At 33.9% G+C, this 21,255-nt stretch overlaps 4 protein-coding genes across 13 annotated transcripts; 2 read left to right on the top strand and 2 right to left on the bottom strand.

The window, feature by feature from the left end:
* The first annotated feature begins 1,647 nt into the window (after positions 1-1,647).
* Positions 1,648-3,885, top strand: LOC108335588 (subtilisin-like protease 1). Its single transcript, XM_017571619.2, has one exon. It carries the CDS (start codon positions 1,648-1,650, stop codon positions 3,883-3,885), a length of 2,238 nt encoding a protein of 745 aa, XP_017427108.2.
* A 2,242-nt stretch (positions 3,886-6,127) lies between these two features.
* Positions 6,128-8,428, top strand: LOC108334754 (subtilisin-like protease 3). Its single transcript, XM_017570694.2, has one exon. The coding sequence runs from the start codon at positions 6,135-6,137 to the stop codon at positions 8,418-8,420; it is 2,286 nt and encodes a 761-aa protein (XP_017426183.1). The 5' UTR covers positions 6,128-6,134; the 3' UTR covers positions 8,421-8,428.
* Positions 8,429-11,444: 3,016 nt separating this feature from the next.
* Positions 11,445-15,529, bottom strand: LOC108334563 (uncharacterized). 10 transcript variants are annotated; one of them, XM_017570411.2, is made up of 9 exons: positions 15,403-15,529; positions 14,478-14,580; positions 13,765-13,994; positions 13,377-13,640; positions 13,214-13,290; positions 12,740-13,124; positions 12,093-12,152; positions 11,922-12,020; positions 11,445-11,839 (listed from the first exon to the last, which is right to left on the bottom strand). In XM_017570411.2, the coding sequence occupies exons 2-8, from the start codon at positions 14,566-14,568 to the stop codon at positions 11,976-11,978; spliced, it is 1,152 nt and encodes a 383-aa protein (XP_017425900.1). In that variant the 5' UTR covers positions 14,569-14,580; positions 15,403-15,529; the 3' UTR covers positions 11,445-11,839; positions 11,922-11,975. The 10 variants fall into 10 exon arrangements, with proteins under 10 accessions (XP_017425900.1, XP_052725598.1, XP_052725591.1 ...); XM_052869638.1 differs by having other exon boundaries at positions 13,765-13,946; XM_052869631.1 differs by lacking the exon at positions 15,403-15,529 and adding an exon at positions 15,255-15,396.
* A 2,126-nt stretch (positions 15,530-17,655) lies between these two features.
* On the bottom strand, positions 17,656-19,208 carry LOC108335234 (leucoanthocyanidin dioxygenase). Its single transcript, XM_017571206.2, has 2 exons — positions 18,461-19,208; positions 17,656-18,372 (listed from the first exon to the last, which is right to left on the bottom strand). The coding sequence occupies exons 1-2, from the start codon at positions 18,955-18,957 to the stop codon at positions 17,811-17,813; spliced, it is 1,059 nt and encodes a 352-aa protein (XP_017426695.1). The 5' UTR covers positions 18,958-19,208; the 3' UTR covers positions 17,656-17,810.
* Between the last annotated feature and the right edge of the window lie 2,047 nt (positions 19,209-21,255).

Raw genomic sequence — 21,255 nt, 5'->3', positions numbered from 1 at the left:
ATGTGCATATATTTTTTGTATTTCTAAAGAAAAGAGTGAAGGGTAATGAGAAATGGTATCAATGGTTGTAAAAAAAAAATTGATGTTAAAGCATCATTCGTCTAAATGTCAAAACAACACGATGTATACTAAATCTAGAAGAGGGCAAGAATGAATTAGTTTCTTCTTGAAACAGCGAGCTATTGAGGAATAAAAAATATTTTGACAATCACCATTCTACATAAATAACTACATGGAAACTCATTTTAATAATAAAATATTCACTTAAAATATAAATTACATTATTCAATAAAAATAAAAGTATTGTTTTAAGATAGTTGTATAAAATTACATGATCTCCAATTGTTTTTACTCATATGAATACACCGTATGTATTTACTTTTGGTTTGATTCTGTGCCCTTTCAAGAAGGTTTTTTGAGTTATCCGTACACCTACGTATTTAAGCTTCCTTTAGAAGTGGAAAAATTATATCTTAAAAATTAGTATCACTTGGTTAATTATTGAGAAATGATTTTTTAATATTAAAAATTCACGACAATACAATTCAAAAATTTCGGTTGTATTTGTTCAACAATTCAATTTAATATCTTAATTGAATGTTTTATTATTAATCACATTTATCAAACGGTTGTATTTACAAAAATTATTGAGACTCAAATAATCAATCATGAAACACTATGTTTTCGAAGGTGATGATGATACATTGACACTCAAAATTACTTTTTAATTTCAATTTTTAATTGAAAAAAAAAAGTACTTTCTCTTCACTGTCAATCTATTACCATATAATCTTACCACTAAACAATGTTCTCTCAAGTTGCCAATTGTTAAGATATAAATTTTCTCTTTTACATGACAATCGATTGAAGTATTTCTTAGCTTTTTTTAAGTTCCACTTTTGTTTAATTTTTTCATTTATAAAATATAAACTCAAACCTTCAAATTATCTGAACCTAATTCCATTCTTACTGTCATCTACCTTGATACAGATAACATCGGCTGATTAATTTTCAAGATAACAGGTATATAATAGTTGAAACATTAAGAACTAAAAAAAAAGTGAGATGAAGAGAATTCTCTTTGACGAATATAAAATTTATTCGGAAAAGAAAGAGTCGCTACAAATAATTATAGACAAAATTGTATAGATAAATATGTAAATTGTCTTTTTGCATGCAACTGATGAGAAGAAGAGAAGCATATGATATGACGTTAAAGTTATAGAACACAGCTGTCGGTAGAGTGGAGTCTCCGCCAATTAATTATCACACAAGAGTTAGAGCGAACATTACCATGTTAGTTCCTTATTTTAAGTATTCATTTTCTTCATACTTCCACACAATAAACCGTCTTAGGCCAGCAAATTATCGTAAGAAATTACGCCTTCTACCACTATTTTTATTTTCTCATACAAAATAACAGACAAGGCTAAAAACTAACGCTAATTATACTGCAGGCCCTTTCCTTCTTTCTTTGCTGAGTATAGTAAAACATTGACCAATTGGCCATTGTTAATCACTCCCATTTTATGTTCCATGCATGTGTACATGTGTGTATATATATATATATCTATACACACATGCATGGCATTAAGCCAACCTCAAACCAAGTACTTAACATTTGTATAGCAAATTAAGTTCCCAACTATGGAGAAAAGCAAGTATGTGATGGAGCTTGCGTTTCTTCTGGGTCTCATTTTCATGCTTGGCACCAATGCAAGTTCATCTGCCAAAGACCATGGGAACAACTTGCAAACTTACATTGTTCACGTGAAAAGGGTAGAAAGTAGACCTACTCTTGAATCAGAAGAGTTGCATAACTGGTACCACTCCTTCCTTCCAGAAACCTCCAAGAAGGATCGAATGGTTTTCTCTTACCGCAATGTGGCCTCTGGATTTGCCGTGAAGTTAACCCCAGAAGAAGCCAAGGCTCTTCTAGAGAAAGATGAGATTGTGTCAGCTCGTCCTGAAAGGACACTTTCTCTGCACACAACACACACTCCATCATTCTTGGGGCTGCCACAAGGAGGATTGTGGAATAGTTCCAACCTTGGCCAAGGCGTCATAATTGGAGTCATAGACACAGGTATATACCCTTTCCATCCATCTTTCAACGATGAAGGGATGCCACCTCCACCGTCCAAATGGAACGGACACTGTGAATTCACAGGGCAAAGAACCTGCAACAATAAACTAATTGGTGCAAGGAACTTGGTCAAAAGCGCTGCTGAAGAGCCTCCTTTTGAAAACTTCTTCCACGGAACTCACACTTCTGCGGAAGCTGCTGGAAGATTTGTAGAGAACGCTAGTGTTTTTGGCAACGCTCGGGGAACTGCGGCTGGCATGGCGCCTCATGCTCACTTAGCTATGTACAAAGTTTGCAATGATCAAGTAGGGTGCACTGAAAGTGCCATCTTAGCCGCAATGGACATAGCCATTGATGATGGTGTTGATGTTCTTTCTCTCTCCCTTGGATTAGGCTCTCTTCCGTTCTTTGAAGACCCTATTGCCATTGGTGCATTTGCGGCTATTCAGAACGGAGTTTTTGTTAGTTGCTCAGCCGCAAACGCTGGCCCTGACTATGCCACACTCTCCAACGAAGCCCCGTGGATCCTCACCGTTGGTGCAAGCACTATTGACAGAAAGATAGCAGCATCGGCAGTACTTGGAAATGGTGCAGAATATGCAGGGGAATCTTTGTTCCAACCCCAAGACTTTTCCCCTACACTGTTGCCACTTGTGTATCCTGGTGCAAATGGGAACCTCAGCTCCGGCTTCTGTTTACCTGACTCCTTAGACGACGTCGATGTGGAGGGAAAAGTGGTGGTCTGCGACATAGGTGGAGGATTTTCAAGTGTAGCCAAAGGACAAGTAGTTCTGGACGCTGGTGGCGCTGCCATGATTCTCGCCAACCCAGAACGTTTGGGCTTCAGTACTTTCGCTGTTGCTCATGTTTTGCCTGCAGTGGAAGTTAGTTACCTTGCTGGGTTGGCCATAAAGTCTTACATAAACTCAACTACCTCACCAAATGCAACAATCTCGTTCCAAGGAACCGTGATTGGTGATGCACTTGCTCCCGCAGTTGTTTCATTTTCTTCAAGGGGTCCAAGCCAGGCCAGTCCTGGGATTCTGAAACCCGACATTGTTGGACCAGGAGTGAACATTTTAGCTGCATGGGCTATCTCTGTAGACAACAAATTCCCACCATACAATATTGTTTCAGGAACATCAATGTCTTGTCCTCACCTTAGTGGTATTGCTGCATTGCTCAAAAGTGCACACCCTGATTGGTCTCCTGCGGCTATCAAATCAGCAATTATGACCACTGCCCACACACTCAACCTCGGAGGAAAACCCATATTGGACCAGAGGCTTCTTCCTGCTGACATATTTGCCACCGGTGCAGGCCATGTTAACCCTAACAAAGCGAATGATCCGGGGCTTGTTTATGATATTCAGCCAGATGATTACATTCCCTATTTGTGTGGCTTAGGTTATGATGATAGAGAAATAGGAATTCTTGTGCAAAAGAGAGTGAGATGCAGCGGTGTAACAGTCGTATCAGAAGCACAACTGAATTACCCTTCGTTTTCTATTGTGCTGGGGTCAACTACACAGGACTACACCAGAACATTGACGAACGTTGGACCTGCAGAGGCAACTTACGTGGTGGATCTTGAAGTTCCTCTGGCGACGGGGATGAGCGTGAACCCTAGTCAGATAACATTCACGCAGGTGAAGCAGAAGGTTACATTCTCTGTGGAGTTTATCCCACAGGAAAAGGAAAATAGGGGCAACAATAGTTTTGCTCAGGGTTCTCTTACCTGGATCAGGGTGTCTGACAAACACACCGTTAGAATCCCCATATCGGTTATTTTCGAGTGATGGATAGTTGCATGCATGCTCAAGAAATAAGCAAGGGATGAAATGTCTGCGATGTGTTAAGTCCCTGTCCCTGCTCTGCTACTGCTCTACCACCTCATTTAATTCATTACCAAATAATTTGTTGTATTCAGATCATCTCTCATGGCTGAAATGCACCACTTGTCATTTATTTTTTAATGCCATAGTTTTCTAATGAAATATAGTCTTTTGCCTGCTGAAAATCGAATGATACTTTTCTGAGAAGACAATCCTTCGTCTCCATAAATTCTCTCCTTTTCCTTGAAAGAAATATTGCGCATGGAAGTTGTGCAACGCTTGGTTAGCTGTTCATAAAGCCGGTTCTAATTATAAGTTTGTGTGAAACCTACAAATACAAATACGAAATAAGGTGGCTAATAATTATATTTACTGTGAATTTAAAATTTTTCTATACTAACCAAGTCGAAGTACCTTTAATAGGTATATCGGTTTGAAAAAGAAATATTAAGAACTTTGAAAAACTTGATAACTAAAACTATAAAAACAACCTTAGGAGACTTAAAAAAAAAAGTGTGAAAGGAATATTTTGAGTGATCCCAAATCTCATGTCCGAAGTCGAATATTATTTTTAGATTATGCATCCTAAGAATCATTTTTTTCCTTTAAGAAAAACTTTTAGAGTATAGAATTTAAAAATTAAAAACAACAAATTATATAATTTAAAAGTTATATATTTTAAAATGAATTGCTTTTAAATTATATAATTTGAAAACTAAAATACTTTTCAGATTAATTCGAAATTCTTTTCAAATTACATATATAATAAAAAAACCAAAAATGAAAAGCTTCTTTATAAGATACAAGAAAAAACGTATGAAAAAGCAGGAAGAAATTACGTTAAATACAAGTATACAAAAACTTATTAGTCAGCTCTGTTCAAAAACCTAAAGTTACTCTTGAATAATAGAAATTTATTATCAAAATAAATAAGTATTTAAATTAAGAATACCAAATAGTTTTGTTAATAAAACAAACCTTATATATCATATTTGTTAACGTTCAAATTTTGTTTGTGTAAAAAATTTTGATTGTGTAATATTGATACAACAAACACGAATGACATATGAGTAGTCATATAAAAAATTGGCATCACTCTTTACATCACTCTTTATCCAAAACTTTTACTGGGTTAATGGGTCTTTCACATTTATATATTGTTCTACCTTCTCATTTTCATCCAATGTGGAACTTAGACTCACATCCCAACCATCTCCTTCTCAAGGGTGAGTCCCTTTCACATAGGTACACTCTCCTTCCAGTGGAAGAATTTCCAACCAACCACAACCACGAGTAGTCCTTCGTATCGCCGTTTATCTTAACGGGACTTGCTTACCTGAATATCTTGTCAGGAAGACTTTTTGTATAGGGACCATTATATTCGTCTCAACTTATCACTAAGACAAATCATTGTTAGGTCTATCATCTTAGCCAAAATTTGAGAGAATGAGAATAAGCATAAATCTCAATAAAATATTAAGAAAAGTGTGCTTTGGAAACTTACGTGAATTAGTATATGGTTGTTGGACTTTGCATTTAAAGGAGGAACCGCTCATTGTTAAGAAAAAAAAAATTTTAACAACTTTTTTTTGCCAACTCTTTTATAACACATACGTGGTACCTTGTGATTGGTCTGTTTCAAATATTTTTTTGAAAATAAATTCAAACAGATCAATAAAATAGTGATACATATTATGTTGTAAAAAAGTTGTTAAAAAAAGTTGTTAATATATCATGATTCCATTGTTAATGACACAACATTGTCTGTAATGTTAAAGTGACATTGACTTTAAGGTAAGATTTTGAATTTGAAAGTGAATGATGAGCTCAATGTATGAGTCAAAGAGGTTTTGTGACCAAGAAGGGTAAGAAAATAAAATAATTCATACATTTAAACCAGACAACCGCAATAATATTGGATAGCGGACATCACCATGCATGCATCTGCCTAATTTTACGTGATGATAAGTTGTTACCTAGTTAAGTTCTAACCAGCTAGCCTCTGCTTGCATATATATACTTTGGTATAGTAGCCGATCAGAAAAAACCTTGGTTTAATCGATGACAGCATAACCTTAAATTTGAATATTCCCCGTACTATATAGGTAACAACTATGTTTTCCACAGTATATATATAACCACGTGGAGTTTCCAGTTACTACCACTCTATAAGAACATCATAAATATTAACCAGGCAAGTATTCTCCACTAATATGGAACTTGCATTGCCTCTTGCTCTTATTTTCGCGCTAATTAGTGTATGTCCAACAACTTCGGCACACCAAAATCCAGAATTCGCCAAAGCAATAGAGGAACAGTATCTTCCAACTGAAGAAATCAATGTTCCAAACAGTTTGCTTACTTACATTGTTCGCGTTGAAAGGTCTGATGAGGGTGGTGATTCTCTTCGGTCTAAGGACTTGCTTGGTTGGTACCGTTCGCTCCTTCCATCCAATTTGGAAACTGATCAGAACCCGCGGCGCATTATTTTCTTATACCGCAACGTGATGGATGGATTTGCAGTGGAATTGACCCCAGAAGAAGCCGAAGCTCTTGAAGAGAAGGAGGAGGTTGTGTCAGTGCGTCCTGAAAGGACCTATTCATTACACACAACTCATACTCCAACGTTCTTGGGGTTGCAACAGGGACTGGGATTATGGAGCAATTCTGATTTTGGTAAAGGCATCATAATTGGACTTCTGGACACGGGCATAACCCCTGATCACCCTTCTTTCTCTGATGAAGGAATGCCACTTCCACCGGCAAAATGGAATGGCCTCTGTGAATTCTCGGGACGGAGGACTTGCAACAACAAGCTCATTGGTGCAAGAAATTTTGTCAAGAACTCAAACTCATCCCTTCCGCTGGATAGTTTTGGACATGGGACCCACACTGCCAGCACAGCCGCAGGAAGGTTTGTGCAGGGTGCTAATCTCTTTGGCAATGCCAATGGTACAGCGGTTGGTATGGCACCTGATGCACACTTAGCAATGTACAAGGTATGTGATCTCTCTGGTTGTTTGGAAAGTGCAATACTGGCTGGAATGGACACTGCCATTGAGGATGGCGTGGATGTACTTTCTCTCTCCCTTGGAGGACCCTCTTTTCCTTTCTTTGACGATCCAATTGCACTTGGTGCATTCAGCGCAATTCAGAAGGGAATTTTCGTTAGTTGTTCGGCTGGTAACTCCGGTCCTGATTATGCCAGTTTATCTAATGAGGCTCCGTGGATTCTCACCGTTGGCGCAAGCACCATTGACAGAAGAATATTAGCAACAGCGAAACTTGGCAACGGGCAACTGTTCATCGGGGAATCTATTTTCCAACCCCACGACTTCACGCCCACGTTACTACCACTTGTTTATGCAGGTGCAAATGGAAACTCCTCGTCGACCTTCTGTGCTCCTGGATCCTTGGAAAACGTGGATGTGACGGGAAAGGTAGTGTTGTGCGAGGTTGGTGGATTCGTTAGAAGTGTAGACAAAGGACAAGAGGTTAAGAACGCTGGTGGAATAGCCATGATCCTCATGAACTCAGTAATTGGAGACTTCAATCCCTTTGCCGAGGTTCACGTTCTTCCTGCTACACACGTAAGCTACCGTGATGGGTTAGCCATCAAAAGTTACATAAACTCAACTTCAACGCCAACAGCAACAATCTTGTTCGGAGGAACCGTTATTGGAAGCCTCTTTGCACCTGCAGTTACTTCCTTTTCCTCAAGGGGTCCGAGTTTTGCGAGCCCGGGAATTCTGAAGCCTGACATCATTGGTCCAGGACAGAACATTCTAGCTGCATGGCCCGTGTCTTTGGACAACAATGTGCCTTCGTTCAACATCATTTCTGGCACATCAATGTCTTGTCCTCATCTTGCTGGCATTGCTGCTTTGCTTAAAAATTCTCATCCAGATTGGTCTCCTGCTGCCATAAAATCAGCAATCATGACGACTGCTAATACAGTGAACCTTGGAGGGAAGTCCATATTGGATCAAAGGCTTCTACCGGCTGATGTTTTTGCCACAGGAGCTGGACATGTTAACCCTTTGAAGGCCAACGATCCCGGGCTTGTTTATGATCTTCAACCAAATGATTACATTCCTTATTTGTGTGGCTTGAATTACACTGACAAAGAAATTGGACTGATTTTGAACCAAAATGTGGACTGCTCCGAGGTGAAAACCATACCGGAAGCTCAACTCAATTATCCCTCGTTTTCAATTCAGTTGGGATCAACTCCACAGTTCTACACTAGAACACTTACAAATGTTGGAGCCACCAATGTAACCTACTTTTCCGAAATGGACCCACCTTTGGGAGTAGGCATAAGCATAAGCCCTGCTAAGATAACATTCACAGAGGTGAAGCAGAAGGTTACATACACTGTTGGATTTATTCCTGGGGACGCAAAGAATAGAGGGAATCACACGTTTTCTCAAGGTTCTATCAGGTGGGTATCTGGTAAATACTCTGTTAGCATCCCTGTAGCTGCTGTTTTCCTATGAAAATTTGGACGAGTTAGAGTATCATGTTATTTGGTATTTAAGGAATAAAGATTGAAACCTGGACTCTCCAAAGATGCATTCTTGCAGTGCAATTACATCAGGAGCTATTCCAGTTTCTTTAAATATGTAATTCTCTACTGTTAACTCTCCTAATAATATGAAGTTATTAGTTTTGAATGGTCCTATTTAGGCTGTTGATATATTCTCCTTTTAGTTGAACCAAAGTTTAAAAGGTGTAATTTTGTTAAAGACAAATGAGTTTGGTCTTACACCAGCACATAGGTGGAAAAGTCTATGTATTGTACCATTTTAGCTGCCAAAATTCACTTATATATTAATTTTAATATTTTCAAATATATTAAAGAAAAATATTAAATATTAATAGCAATATACTTTTAATGTTTTCATGTTGAGCAGAGAGCAACACTAAAATTTAATAGAGAGTTTGGCTTGGCTTTATGGTGTTACAGATTTGGTTTTACAGTTATACACACCAACTTGGTATCTCCGCATGAAATATATTTTTTTCTCCAAAATTTCAAAAAATAAAAAACGTTTGATGAAAGATGAGCATCTAATCATTAGCTATATATTGACTTCATGCACCACAGTCAAACATGAAATTAGAAATACAAATATTTACCTAAAACCGTTTTAAGTCATATTTTAGCATAATTGTAATTTTAAAGGACTCATGTCATCTTACCTTATAATATTGCAAGAGGTTTATATGTTGGAAAAAGATAGTTTGACTTCCTCCTTCTCTTTTTTCTAAAGAAATTAACCTTGAGAAGTATGTATATATAATAGGATTGTGAACATATTAGAACCCTAATATCTTTAAACACACTCTTCCCTTAAATATATGTATTATGATATATTGATAACTTTCATGTCTTATATAACCAACCAACAACCATTTATATTTATTTGGTTTTCCTAAAGTATAGATGAGTGCACTAAATGAACTAATTTTGGTAGGCTTGTTCCGGATTAACTCTTTGAAAAACTATAAGCATAAGAAATGTTTAAGTCTAGGGTGTTGCTCCCTCCACCATCATCTTATACTTCCTCCATCTCCCCACATTATTTTAAATACAATTATATTCTTATATTAAAAAGATTTTTACTTTTACTCTATTTTAAATAATTTGAAATCCTAATTTTACTTTCCTAGCACCCACCCACGGAACTCTCTTCCCCTTTCCCCATTTTCGTTTCACCTCCCCACCTCCCGCACTTCCATTCCTTTTTCTTCCCAGTTTTTTCTTTTGGTTTGAAAGCTTCCATTGTCGCCGTGGTGTGAAGGAGCGTCGCCGCCGTGGTGTGGAAGAACATCGAGGAGCGTCCAGAGCATCAGCCAGCGTGAGGAAGTATACATCAATCCTAACAAAACAAACTCTAAAATAAAAAAAAAAAGTAACCTTTAAACGGAGGTGACATCTTCAACGGATGTCAACATCCGTTTAAGGTAAAACGGATGTCGACATCCGTTAAACGGATGTCGACATCCATTTTTTCTTAAACGGATGTTGACATCCGTTGAAGGATGTCACCTCCATTTAAAGGTTACGTTTTTTATTTTAAAGTTTTATTTCAAGGTTTATTCGAATACGAGGAAGCACGACACGCATTGCACCACTCCACGCACTACACCACGAGAGGGATACTGCACCACGAGAGGGAGACTACTTGATAATTCTTTCCACCACCACCAACTTTTGCAACTTGTAGTATCTCATAACGAAAGAAAGAAAGGAAGAAATATAATGTTAAAATGAAAAAAAAAAGTATTTTACTTATGTCCGGGACTAGAATAGGTTATTAGTGAAATAAGTTGTGAATGAGTAAAATTAAAAAATAATAACCCTAAAAATAAAATTTTACTGAGGGACAAAATAGTAAAGGAGAGATGGAGGAAGAAAGGTGTGATGGTGGAGGGAACAATACCCTTAAGTCTATTATAAAGAATAGATAAAAGCAACTACAAGTCTCTAGGTTTTTTTTATAATAAAACAAGTACTTGAAAACATATTGATAATTAAATAAATAATTGTTTTAACCATAAAAAAACAAAATAATGCGTATTAACTTGTTATATAAATTTGTTAAGAAAGTTAAGCCTATAATTGTTCTTTATTTTAATTAAGGAAGTTAAGGAATAACTATTTATCTAAGAATGGAAAAGTGGATTAAAAAAATGAAATCTCCTTATTCTTAACCATCAACTGTCCTCTAATAGTTTTATATTATCCCCCCTTAACTTTTTAAAATGTTTTTTCATCATATATTATCAATCTTCAAATATTTCAAATATATACAAATTTTGAATATATGGAGAACAATTTATTTTAATATTTATATATATAATAAAAACAACCTTTTAAAAATGATTTTAATATTTAAAAAATACATACAATTCCGTAATTAAATTTAAAGTAATAATATTTTAACATTTATTTTATATAACTAATTATAATAATTTAATAATATAAATGTCTGAATTAATAGAACAATGTCTAAATACTATATTGAAGGTTGTCATATAATTATATATAAAAGAAGATTTATTAAAATATCATTACTCTAAATTTTAAATGCCAACAAAGGATGCCAAGCAGTGATATCAAGTACTCCAAAGATATCCCTATTTTGCCTGCCACAATTGCAAAGAATTCTACCGGAAGAGTAGTATAGTATATTTATCAACAATATTCAACATTTTGGTATTGTTAAGGTTGTCTTTGAAATGTTAAGAAAATATTTTGAAATGCTATTTACATATTCTCTATGCATCTCAAGCATCAAAGGCAACAAACAGCAATGACATTCCCCATTTTTGGCCCACAGACGATCATATGTAATCCAATCAACTTCAGATCTATAAAAACAGAGCATATACACGGAAAACCGAGTGTTTCTTCATGCTTTAAAAAAAATAGAAAATATTTAAATACGACATGCTGAGTTCAATATTATATAGAGCCCAAAGTAATCTCAAAACATTAACAAAATTAAAGACAGTTTAAAAATCAAACCAATATCATCATCATCTTTGCTGAAAATTTTCCACAGGGATAAAAATGCCAGTTTAGCATAGGGATAGGGGGCATATTATATACACAAGGTACGTTTTGGTTCTGACTCTAATCTAAACTCTGTACAATTTGTCAACAAGCCTCAAAGTAGCCTTGGAATTGAATCGCATTTATACGAGGTTCAATATCAAGTTCTAATTTTAGACAATTACAATTAATTTCCATGTCGTCTTTGCCATAAGAAAACAGGAAAAGGCCCTCCTTGCCCAAAAAGTTACCATATTCGCATATTGTAAGAGAAGTTGTAACCATGGAAAAGATGTCTGATGAATCCTCCCACGAGGATTGCTCCTATTTCTATCAACACATTCTTCTATGTTCCTGCAAAATACATCCTAGCTGTGGAATCACTGAATTGACTACTTATTACGATTTGGAATTTGATTACAGTAAAGACATTCACCTTTCACCATCAGGTGGATTACTTCTCAGCAATTCCATTCATTTCCAACATGGTTTAGTTGCCTGAGAATTTTGATGCCTTGGTTATGGTTTCCTGTGACTAATGGATACCATGTCTAGATAAAAAAAATACACAAGAAAATAGCAAAATGATGTTGATATAAATACTGACACTGGTGCGTAACTGTTTCTTGCCTCTGCTATGGACCTCCTCCAGGTATTCTTCATAGGACTACAATCAACACAACATACATTCAATCAGAATTAGCAGAGGAAACAAATATAGAAAGACACATTAAAACTGGAATATTCTCAAATAAAAAACATAACAATCGGAGTCACAACAGGATGAATAAAAAGTGAAGGACTTGCATGATCGACCATTGCATGCCTTTTGAGCTGTCAAATGATCCAAACCAAATGACAAATTGTTCAATGTATGCTCTCTAACAAGATCTGACTAGTTTCCTCACTAATGGAGAATATTCATTTATTGTGATTATAGTTGCAGCGCAAAGCCATAAAAATGATTTTTTTTTTATAAAAATTCTTCACAAATCAAGAGTCTGCCTAAATGGTGATTCAATATTCCATTCTAATAGCAAAAATAAGACTTCCTTCCAGGTTAAGGTCATTTGAAATATAGCACCACGTTTTAGAACAAGAAAGATCTTATATTTGGTTTTGGCTTTGACAAAGCCATTTGATCGCGTGTCATTCCCTAAAGAGGATTCTTAAGGTTGTCTAGCCAACAATCAGAAATAAAATGGAAACAATAAAAAATAATTTATTAGAGGAAGAAAGAAATACTCCCAGTACCATGTCAAGAAAATCATCCTCAGTTAGGGTACTACCGGCTAAAGGGCAGCCTGTAGACACACCCCAAAAATCTAATTGAGAAGACACGTCCTTCTTTGTTTGTAGCTCTGGAATATGTCCACTATAATGAGCACGTTTAATCCCTGACAGTTGTGGCGATGCAGAAGAAGAGATAGGCAGTGTTTCAGTAAGCATTGTCCCACTGAATCTCTGCTTTGTTGAACGAAATTCATTTATTACGGGTTGATTTTGGTAAAACAGGGAAGGATAAGCCAGGGGCATTGACCATGACATATGAAGTGGACGAAATTTATAGTCTTCGTCTCCCATTGAACTTGGAGTACTCACATAGCGACCCTTAAATGAAAAATCACCCCTTAAGGAACTGCACATGCAAAAACCAATAAGCAGGAAGCCTCCTCTAAACAGTGCTAGACAATAACCAGATAACAATTGCCTCCCTAAAAAATATACCTGGTCAGTAGGTCATTGGTATCATTCTTACCATCAAGAAGTTCACAAAGAGCTAGGCCAATGTCTGGAGATAACTCCTAAGAGGGGCAACTTGATTTAGAGTTACAATTGCATAACATATGCAAAATTTTGAAAGATCTGAACGGTTAAAATAAAAGAAAACCTGACAGTCTCTGCTAATTTTGACAGGCTTATAGTCATTCAACGGATTCTTGAGATGTAGAGTTTTGTGGAAAGGCAAATCATTGAAACGCAGCCACTGGACCTTAAAACTGCGGCCCCAAGGATTACTTTTACCGATTCCCTCACTCCAAACATTGTCTCTACCCCTTCCAATGGAGGACATCATTTGTGCGTATCCTTGGAAGGAACCACTCGTGTTGACACTAAATATAAGGATTACACAGCCCGAGTTCTGCAACATATGCTGATAATTCTCAAGAAAATTATTTTTATCTTATGGTAATTTATTTCCTAATTCTTGACGGACCCTAAAGCCTAGAACTATTTCAACAATACAATTGGAGACCAGAAAAATAGGCTCTACTTACATGAAAAGCTTCGTCTAGAATCCGTTCATTCATAATTTGAGTAGCCCAAATTCCTTTCTTAATAGACAAATCAATATTTTGACGGTTCAAACTCTTAATGATGAAATACTTAATATCATTCCACTTTTCCACTCCAATTCCTGTTGGATGCCCTATCAGACCATAAGAGTGTTCCGCTATATCTGTCCGAATTGGATTATTGTTTTCATTACACTTGTAAGAGGAGCTCTCTAACAAAAAGGATCACAGATAAATCAGAACTCAAAGTAGAAAAAAATATTAATACAAAAGAATATGAAATGAAAAAAGCTAGCATGCATGCATCTGTGCTTAAAAATAGATATGTACATGAATGATTTTGAGTATAACAAATTCCCAATCCCAATCTTCACTACACATGCCAAAGTCAGTGATCATATGGACAACTCCAAGAAAAATTTGCTAATTAAGAGTACGTTTGGATTTGTAAGTTTTTATGGATTGAGAAGGTGATTCACCGTTTGGAAGTATAAGTAAACAATGGAAGGAAGGATGTGGGACGAGTGTTTAGGTTAGAAATATGTAACTTCACTCTTTTTTGTCAGCCATTTTGTTTTACATATTTTATCTTACATGAAATGTTTAGTAATTTTAAATCTCTAATTCCATCCCCCCACAATGCAAACTCCTTAATCCACGTGATCTGCATGTGACAAGAGAAATATTATCAAAACCTGGATCATCTGAATTTCCAATGTCATTCCTCCATTCAGTGACCGATGAATCAACTACCGACACATTTTCCTTTGCGCTATCAGAAGACATATCCGAATTGACCTGTCATGAAATTATGAAAGTTAAAAGCAGAATACAAAGTATATACATTACAACAACCCAATACCAAAACTAGGAAGAGAAAACCAAAACAACTATGCAGAATACAGTTATAACAACACAATTTTCATAAATAACTGGTTTTGCTAAAGTCATTAACATGGTTTCGAAAAAAATTAAGCAGATAATCCATGTGTTACTTTCATGATATTCATTCATAGGAAATACTAACAACTACAAGGATTATGTTTGTTGCCTCCGATAAAATTAGGAGGGGGAGGGAGGATTTTATGGATGAATCTCACCAAGAAATTTATTCTTTATCCTAAGACGACAAAACAACCACACGCCTGTTCTTCGGTATTCATGCGCACTAAAATATAAGTAAATAGCATAAACAACCTCCTGAATAATGTAGCTGTCTCTCTCTCTCTCTCTCTCGCTCTCTCCACACTCAAGAACACAGAATACCGATATGAGTCAAAGTTCACCTCAGTCAGAAACTCCTATTTTGCCTAAAGTCGAAGCAAGGAGATCAATGGGTGCTACAATTAGTTACAGTATGAATAACAAAAATCGAAGCAAAACAATAAAAAGCAAAATAACCCCCTGAAACCTAAGTGCGGCATGATTGGTGAAGAAGAAGAAAAGGTAAGGCGTAATACATAATAACCTACCCCTTAAACAGTGAAAAAGTTGCAAATGTAATGATGTGTGTGGTGCTTCAGGTGAAAGCAAAGTTACTGAATCTTGATTCAAGAACGCATTCCATTTCAGCATGATAAAGGAGAAGAGAATTTGTAATGGAAGTTTGAAGAGACTCACCAATTAGAGGACTGAAGTTTGAGGCGCCAGTGTTTTGAGTTTGGATCCTTATCGCTTATGTAACGCCCATGCTGCACTCGTTGCTTTTCTTTACCGGGACTTTCTTTTCTTTTTGCAAGTGTTTCTGTCTACTTTTTCATGTTTTTTCTAATTTATCCATTCATTCCTAATTAAATTATGTATTATATTTAAAATTTTAAATGTTATTTTATTCTTTCAATTTTATTCAATTTGTATTTTCTGTCACTCAATTTGAAAAAAAAAAGTATCTAACTTAGTTATTTGTTATTTTAATCTAACCTCTAATTTCTATATTATATTTTATATTTTAAATAATTAGATTTTTTTTAAGATAAGTATGTATCCATCATGTAACCAAAATAAATAAAGCATACATAAATTTCACTTTTAGATTACAATTGAATATTTAAAAAAAAAATGTCTCTATTCTAAAATGGAAAAAAGAACGTGGATAGAGTAAAAAAAACTAAAATTTCATTTAAGTCTGTTTTAAAGAATAACAAATGTGAAACAGTATTTGTACTAATTATTTCTTTTATTTTTATAATATTGAATATAATCAATTACTTCCATATAAATATCAGCAGTCTTAATTATTATTTAATGTTGAATGAATTAAGTATAACTTCAAATAAAAAAAAATTAAAATTATGAAAAGACACCACCGAGTTGCTCTCGTTATGATTTGTGGTGTGGGTACTTGCAGGTAACACCAGTTACGTTAATTTAATAGATATTTAAGTTTAAACTAATCAACGTTTAAGGAATATAATTGGTTTGAATTTTTTAAATATTTGTTAATCCAATCTAAACCAGCCTCTTGTTCAATCTGAGTAAAGTTTTGCTAAAAGAAAAATAAAAATATATAATTACACTGCATAGCAATTCTAAATTAAATATTTTAAAACTTTAACCTTTTTTTAGTAAAAATAGTGTCTTTTGTTTTATTTTATCCCTTGAAAAAAATAAACAACTTTTATTTACAGGTATTTTTACATACTTCTCTTCGACTAAATAATCTTTTTTTTTTCATTGTTTCACTTTATTATTTTCTGTATATTTCTTTAATTTCTACCAAATATATAGTTGATTTATTACTTTATTACTAATGTTAATCCCGACATACCAATATTTATATATGTAATTAGTAACTTATATTGATTATAGTTAAATTTGTTTATTATTCTCGTTGGTATACTCCTTTTTAGATAATCTTAGGCTATATTTACTAGGGTGATAAATCGGTCGGTCTTGCCCATTTTATTCTGATCTGTTTTTGATTTACCAAAAGTGAATCAACTTTTCTTTTTAATTCTTTTAATTTTTCAATTTTTTTCAAATTTTATTTTTTAAATGTATTTATATATATACTTATTAATAAATATTTAAAGCATATTTAATCATATAAATGTTTTATAAATTTAATCATATAAATGTTTTATAAATTTTGACATGCTGACATGCGAGTCAGAACTTATTTTAATATCCTTAATATTTATTGTATATGATTTACAAATTTAGATAAGAGTATTTTTGAAATAGAAACGTTAAATTGAATTGAGTTTATTAAAATTTTATACATATATTTGAACATAAACCAAGTAATGATCATATACAAATTTTCCATTAGATATGTTGTCGTTCATAAATCAATCACATGAGTTATAAACCCATATAAATCAATATTTGTATAAAAACTAATAAAAAAAAGCCAAACATTAATAAACTCTGTTAATCAAAAGAATTCATAAATAAAATGAATTTATATGAATTGTTTTTAAGTTTTTAATAAAAAAATTCTAAAGAATTTTCAACAACTTAACACACACGTATAATATATATGTATATATGTATATATATATATATATATATATATATATATATATATATATATATATATATATATATATATATATATTATAATTTAGATTTGATTATGGTATATGATAATATTTATTATTTACTAATAAAACTAAGTAGTTTGAAGAAACAATTGAGACGTTTTTTAAATAACCTTAAATTGTAGTTGTTTATAGTTGCAACTAAGCTCTTTAATGTACATTTTGATGGATATATTTGATTTTGTTCATTAAAAAAGTCAAACAAGGTGGGGGACTAAAGTATGTCGCATATATATTTATTTATTTATTTTTAAAGAAGCAAAGACTTGGCCATATTTTTGATATAATGATGAAAACCATGTTTAAATAATGATAAAAAGAACAACTTCAATAAAGAAAAATAATATATTTAATAAAGGAGATGAAAGAAACTTAACATGAAGAGAGAGACCAGACGAGTGGTCATTTTATTAGTACAAGCAAAAAGACTAAGAAGTGCAGAAGAGAAGCATAGAGTAGAGTGATGATGAATGACGAGACAGAGACTCAATTCGGGAGAGCTTCCTCGTCCTTCCTGAAAAGTTTGTGGTGAATATGTTGAGCAAAAGTGCGGGGAGGAAAACGTGCCGGTTCTTTCTCCGTCACAAGTTCAGGCAGTGGCTGCAAGATGATCTTCTCCTTCGGTGGTTCACAGAACACCGCCCACGATATTCGAACCTTTTCTTTGTTCACCAATCCCCTGTGGAGAATACTCTTGTACCTCCCGTTACTCAGGATCTCAACGGTGTCTCCGATGTGCATGAAAATCGAATTTGGCACACACTTCGCCGTCACCCATTTTCCCTTGTAGAAAAGTTGCAGACCCGGCACCATGTTATGAAGGAGGAAGGTCAGTGAACTTATATCGGTGTGAGCTTCAACTCCCAGAGCCAATTCCGGCTGTGGACAAATTGGGTAGTAGTTGATCTTCAACTGAAGCAAAAGCTCTTCCATTCCACCCACTTCCTTCTCTAATCTTCCACCTTCCAACCCCAATCCAATAGAAAGTGCCTCCAGTATCTTCGTCGCAAGACTCCTCAGTTGCCTTGCATACTCGCTAGTTGCCTCACTTTATCAAAAACAAAACATAGCAATATATATGTAAGAAACTATAATCAAGTGGAAGGAACGAAGAAACGATGATGATGAATGCTCACGTGTAATCAGAAGGTTTGGTTGGCCAGATGGAGAGGTCGCGTTTGTCTTCAGGATAAACAAGGTGGAAGAAGTAATCTTCCCACTCCAATTGCCCACTGGCATTGTTGGCAAGCTTGCTTCCGTACCCCTGAATCTTCCCAGAGGCTTGGTCGTTGGCGTACTTCTCCTTCTCCTCAATGGGAAGAGAGAAGAAGGTTTCCCCTGCTTTCCGCAGGCGATTCAAGAGCTCCTCGGGGATGCCATGGTTCACCAGGTTCATCACGCCCCATTCCGCCGCCGCTTTCTTCAGCTTCTCCCGACACTTCCCTCGAACAACCTCCGACGGCGAGTCTATCTCTCCCAGGTCAATCGTTGGAACTTGAGGCCCTTCCTTCTTCTCCTCCTCGAACACGTTTCCTATGTTGTCCAACTCCTCTTGCGGCCTCACGTACTCCTTCGGGATACACGTTATCCCACTGCTCGCCAAGCTTTCAACTCTCGGACCCACCGTACCCATCTTCTCTCTCCAACCTTCTTTCACTTCACCTCTTGGATGTTCAGTTCTTCCTCTCCCTGGGTTTTATATTCCAATTCTAAGCAAACACCACTGTCAATTTCCCTAACAGTCTCCATCCATTTGCGTTGGTTGTCACGTGGCAGCTCCTCAACAAACCAAAACTTCAACGCGCCTTGACTGGAGGTTAAGCTCCTGCATCATCTGCATCCACACCACTCCGCCTAACCCTCCATTGCCATTCTCGAACTTCTCTTTCAAGTATTTTACTCAATGAATAAATTCTTTTTTATATTTCTAAAAACAAAAACAAATTAAAAAATCAAATAATAAATAGTACTACTCTTTTCTATTTCATATCTATCAACCACAATTAGCTCCCTCCAACACCGCCTGAACACCAAATTTATTCTACCATATTCTCCCTTTGTTTATTACGCCTTCCTTCCCTCAAATAATTCTCCATTCAACCAATTTTGCCTGCTTCAATCAGAGGGGAAAGGGAACGTAATCTTATTTATTTATTCAGTTATTATGTCTATTCAACCTTAACCAAGTAAAACGAAAAGGAAACGACAAAACAAATTAATTTATTGATTTTCAATGTATGTGTATATATTTGCTTTAAAAGAATACGTCGGATCAAAATATATGGGTACATTTCAATGTCGTGTCGGCTATGATTTGGTATCGATGAATCCCAAGATGGTTCTATTTAGAGTGGAAACTGGCCAATTTGTTTTGTGCTGTCGTTGATCTTTCTAAAATGGGTGAGGTAGATTGACATGCATTGTTTAAAAAATTCAAGTTGTCAATTGATTGAGAACTTAACTCCCTAGAAAAAAGTATTCACAAGTTTACGAAATGGTAATTTATTAAAATAAAAAAAAATGAATATATAAATAAATTATTCCATTAATATTTTCTGTAAAGTTAACCGGATAATAAGAAGAAGAAAAAGTAAAAAATAACATCTATAATAAGATATTTCGTTGTTTTTAGTAGCCAAATGTAAAAAATCCAAGTTATTCCTTCACATTTCACATTACATTCTATTTTGGTTGAATTAGTTTAAGGTTGGTAGTACTTTTTGATCTCTTTCGATCCTCCAATTCTTTTTGAGAATGCATTCTTGATAAGTTATTGACCTGCTCAAAACATGCTAAGTCAAATATGTTTCATAAAAAATTTTCTATTTTATTGGGATGGATTCATATTCTTTTACATATACATCAATCATATATTTATAAGGTTTTTTTAGCGACATAATTCATTGATTAAACACATTATATTTTTAGACAATATTTTATTTAATTCTTTTTCTTATATTTATTTAATCATAAACAACTTTTTTATTATATATTACTAAATCTCATAATAATTTTTGTTATATTAATATAATTAATATGTGATAATCAAAATATATATATATATATATTTATTTATTTGAACAACGACCATATAAATACATTATTAATATATTTTAAAATAATTAGTTTATTATTTTTTACTCTTTTTTTAATAATTAAAGTTTTAAACTTTGTATTTTTAAGTTGAAGTAACAAAAAATGAATTTAAATAATATAATACAAAATTTATAAATATTTAAAATTATGATTTTTATTATTATAAATATCTCAGATGAACGTGTACTATTTTAATTCAATTTATTATAAATATAATTATTTAAAACTGTATGTGCTGTAATAGTTTTCTATTAAATAATAATAATTTAATTTCTGTATACTAAAAAATATGAAAAATATTTAATAATAAGAATATTTATACATAAATTAATATAAAAAAGATAGATGTACTTTTTTAAAAATAAATTACTATGTTATAATTTATTTTATATTACGTGTAAATAATTTGTATTATTAATAAATATATTACTTTTAGAAATAAAAGTAAAATATCGTTTTTTAAATTTTATTTTATTAAATGACTAAATAATTAAAAATCACAATGATAAAAATAAAAATGAAAAACATAATATAAAAAGAATAATATTTTAAATATAGTTATTTTTATCTAATATTTTTTTATACTTGTTTAATGTTTAATTAATATACGTAATATATATATATATATATATATATATATGTATGTATATATATTCATATAAAGTCTTAAATTATTTTAAATGTTTAATCTAATTTTAAAGAGTTTGTAATATTAATTTATTTATATTATTAATATATATATATATATATATATATATATATATATATATATATAGGGGTTTGCTAATTTGCGTACGCTTGTTTTTCAGTTGGTACATTTTAGCAACGTGTATCG

The sequence above is a fragment of the Vigna angularis genome, chromosome 10, assembly GCF_016808095.1.
Source record: "Vigna angularis cultivar LongXiaoDou No.4 chromosome 10, ASM1680809v1, whole genome shotgun sequence".
Lineage (NCBI taxonomy): Eukaryota > Viridiplantae > Streptophyta > Magnoliopsida > Fabales > Fabaceae > Vigna > Vigna angularis.
The sequence above is the reverse complement of the archived record's forward strand: the minus strand, read 5'-3'. Positions and strand labels throughout refer to the sequence as shown.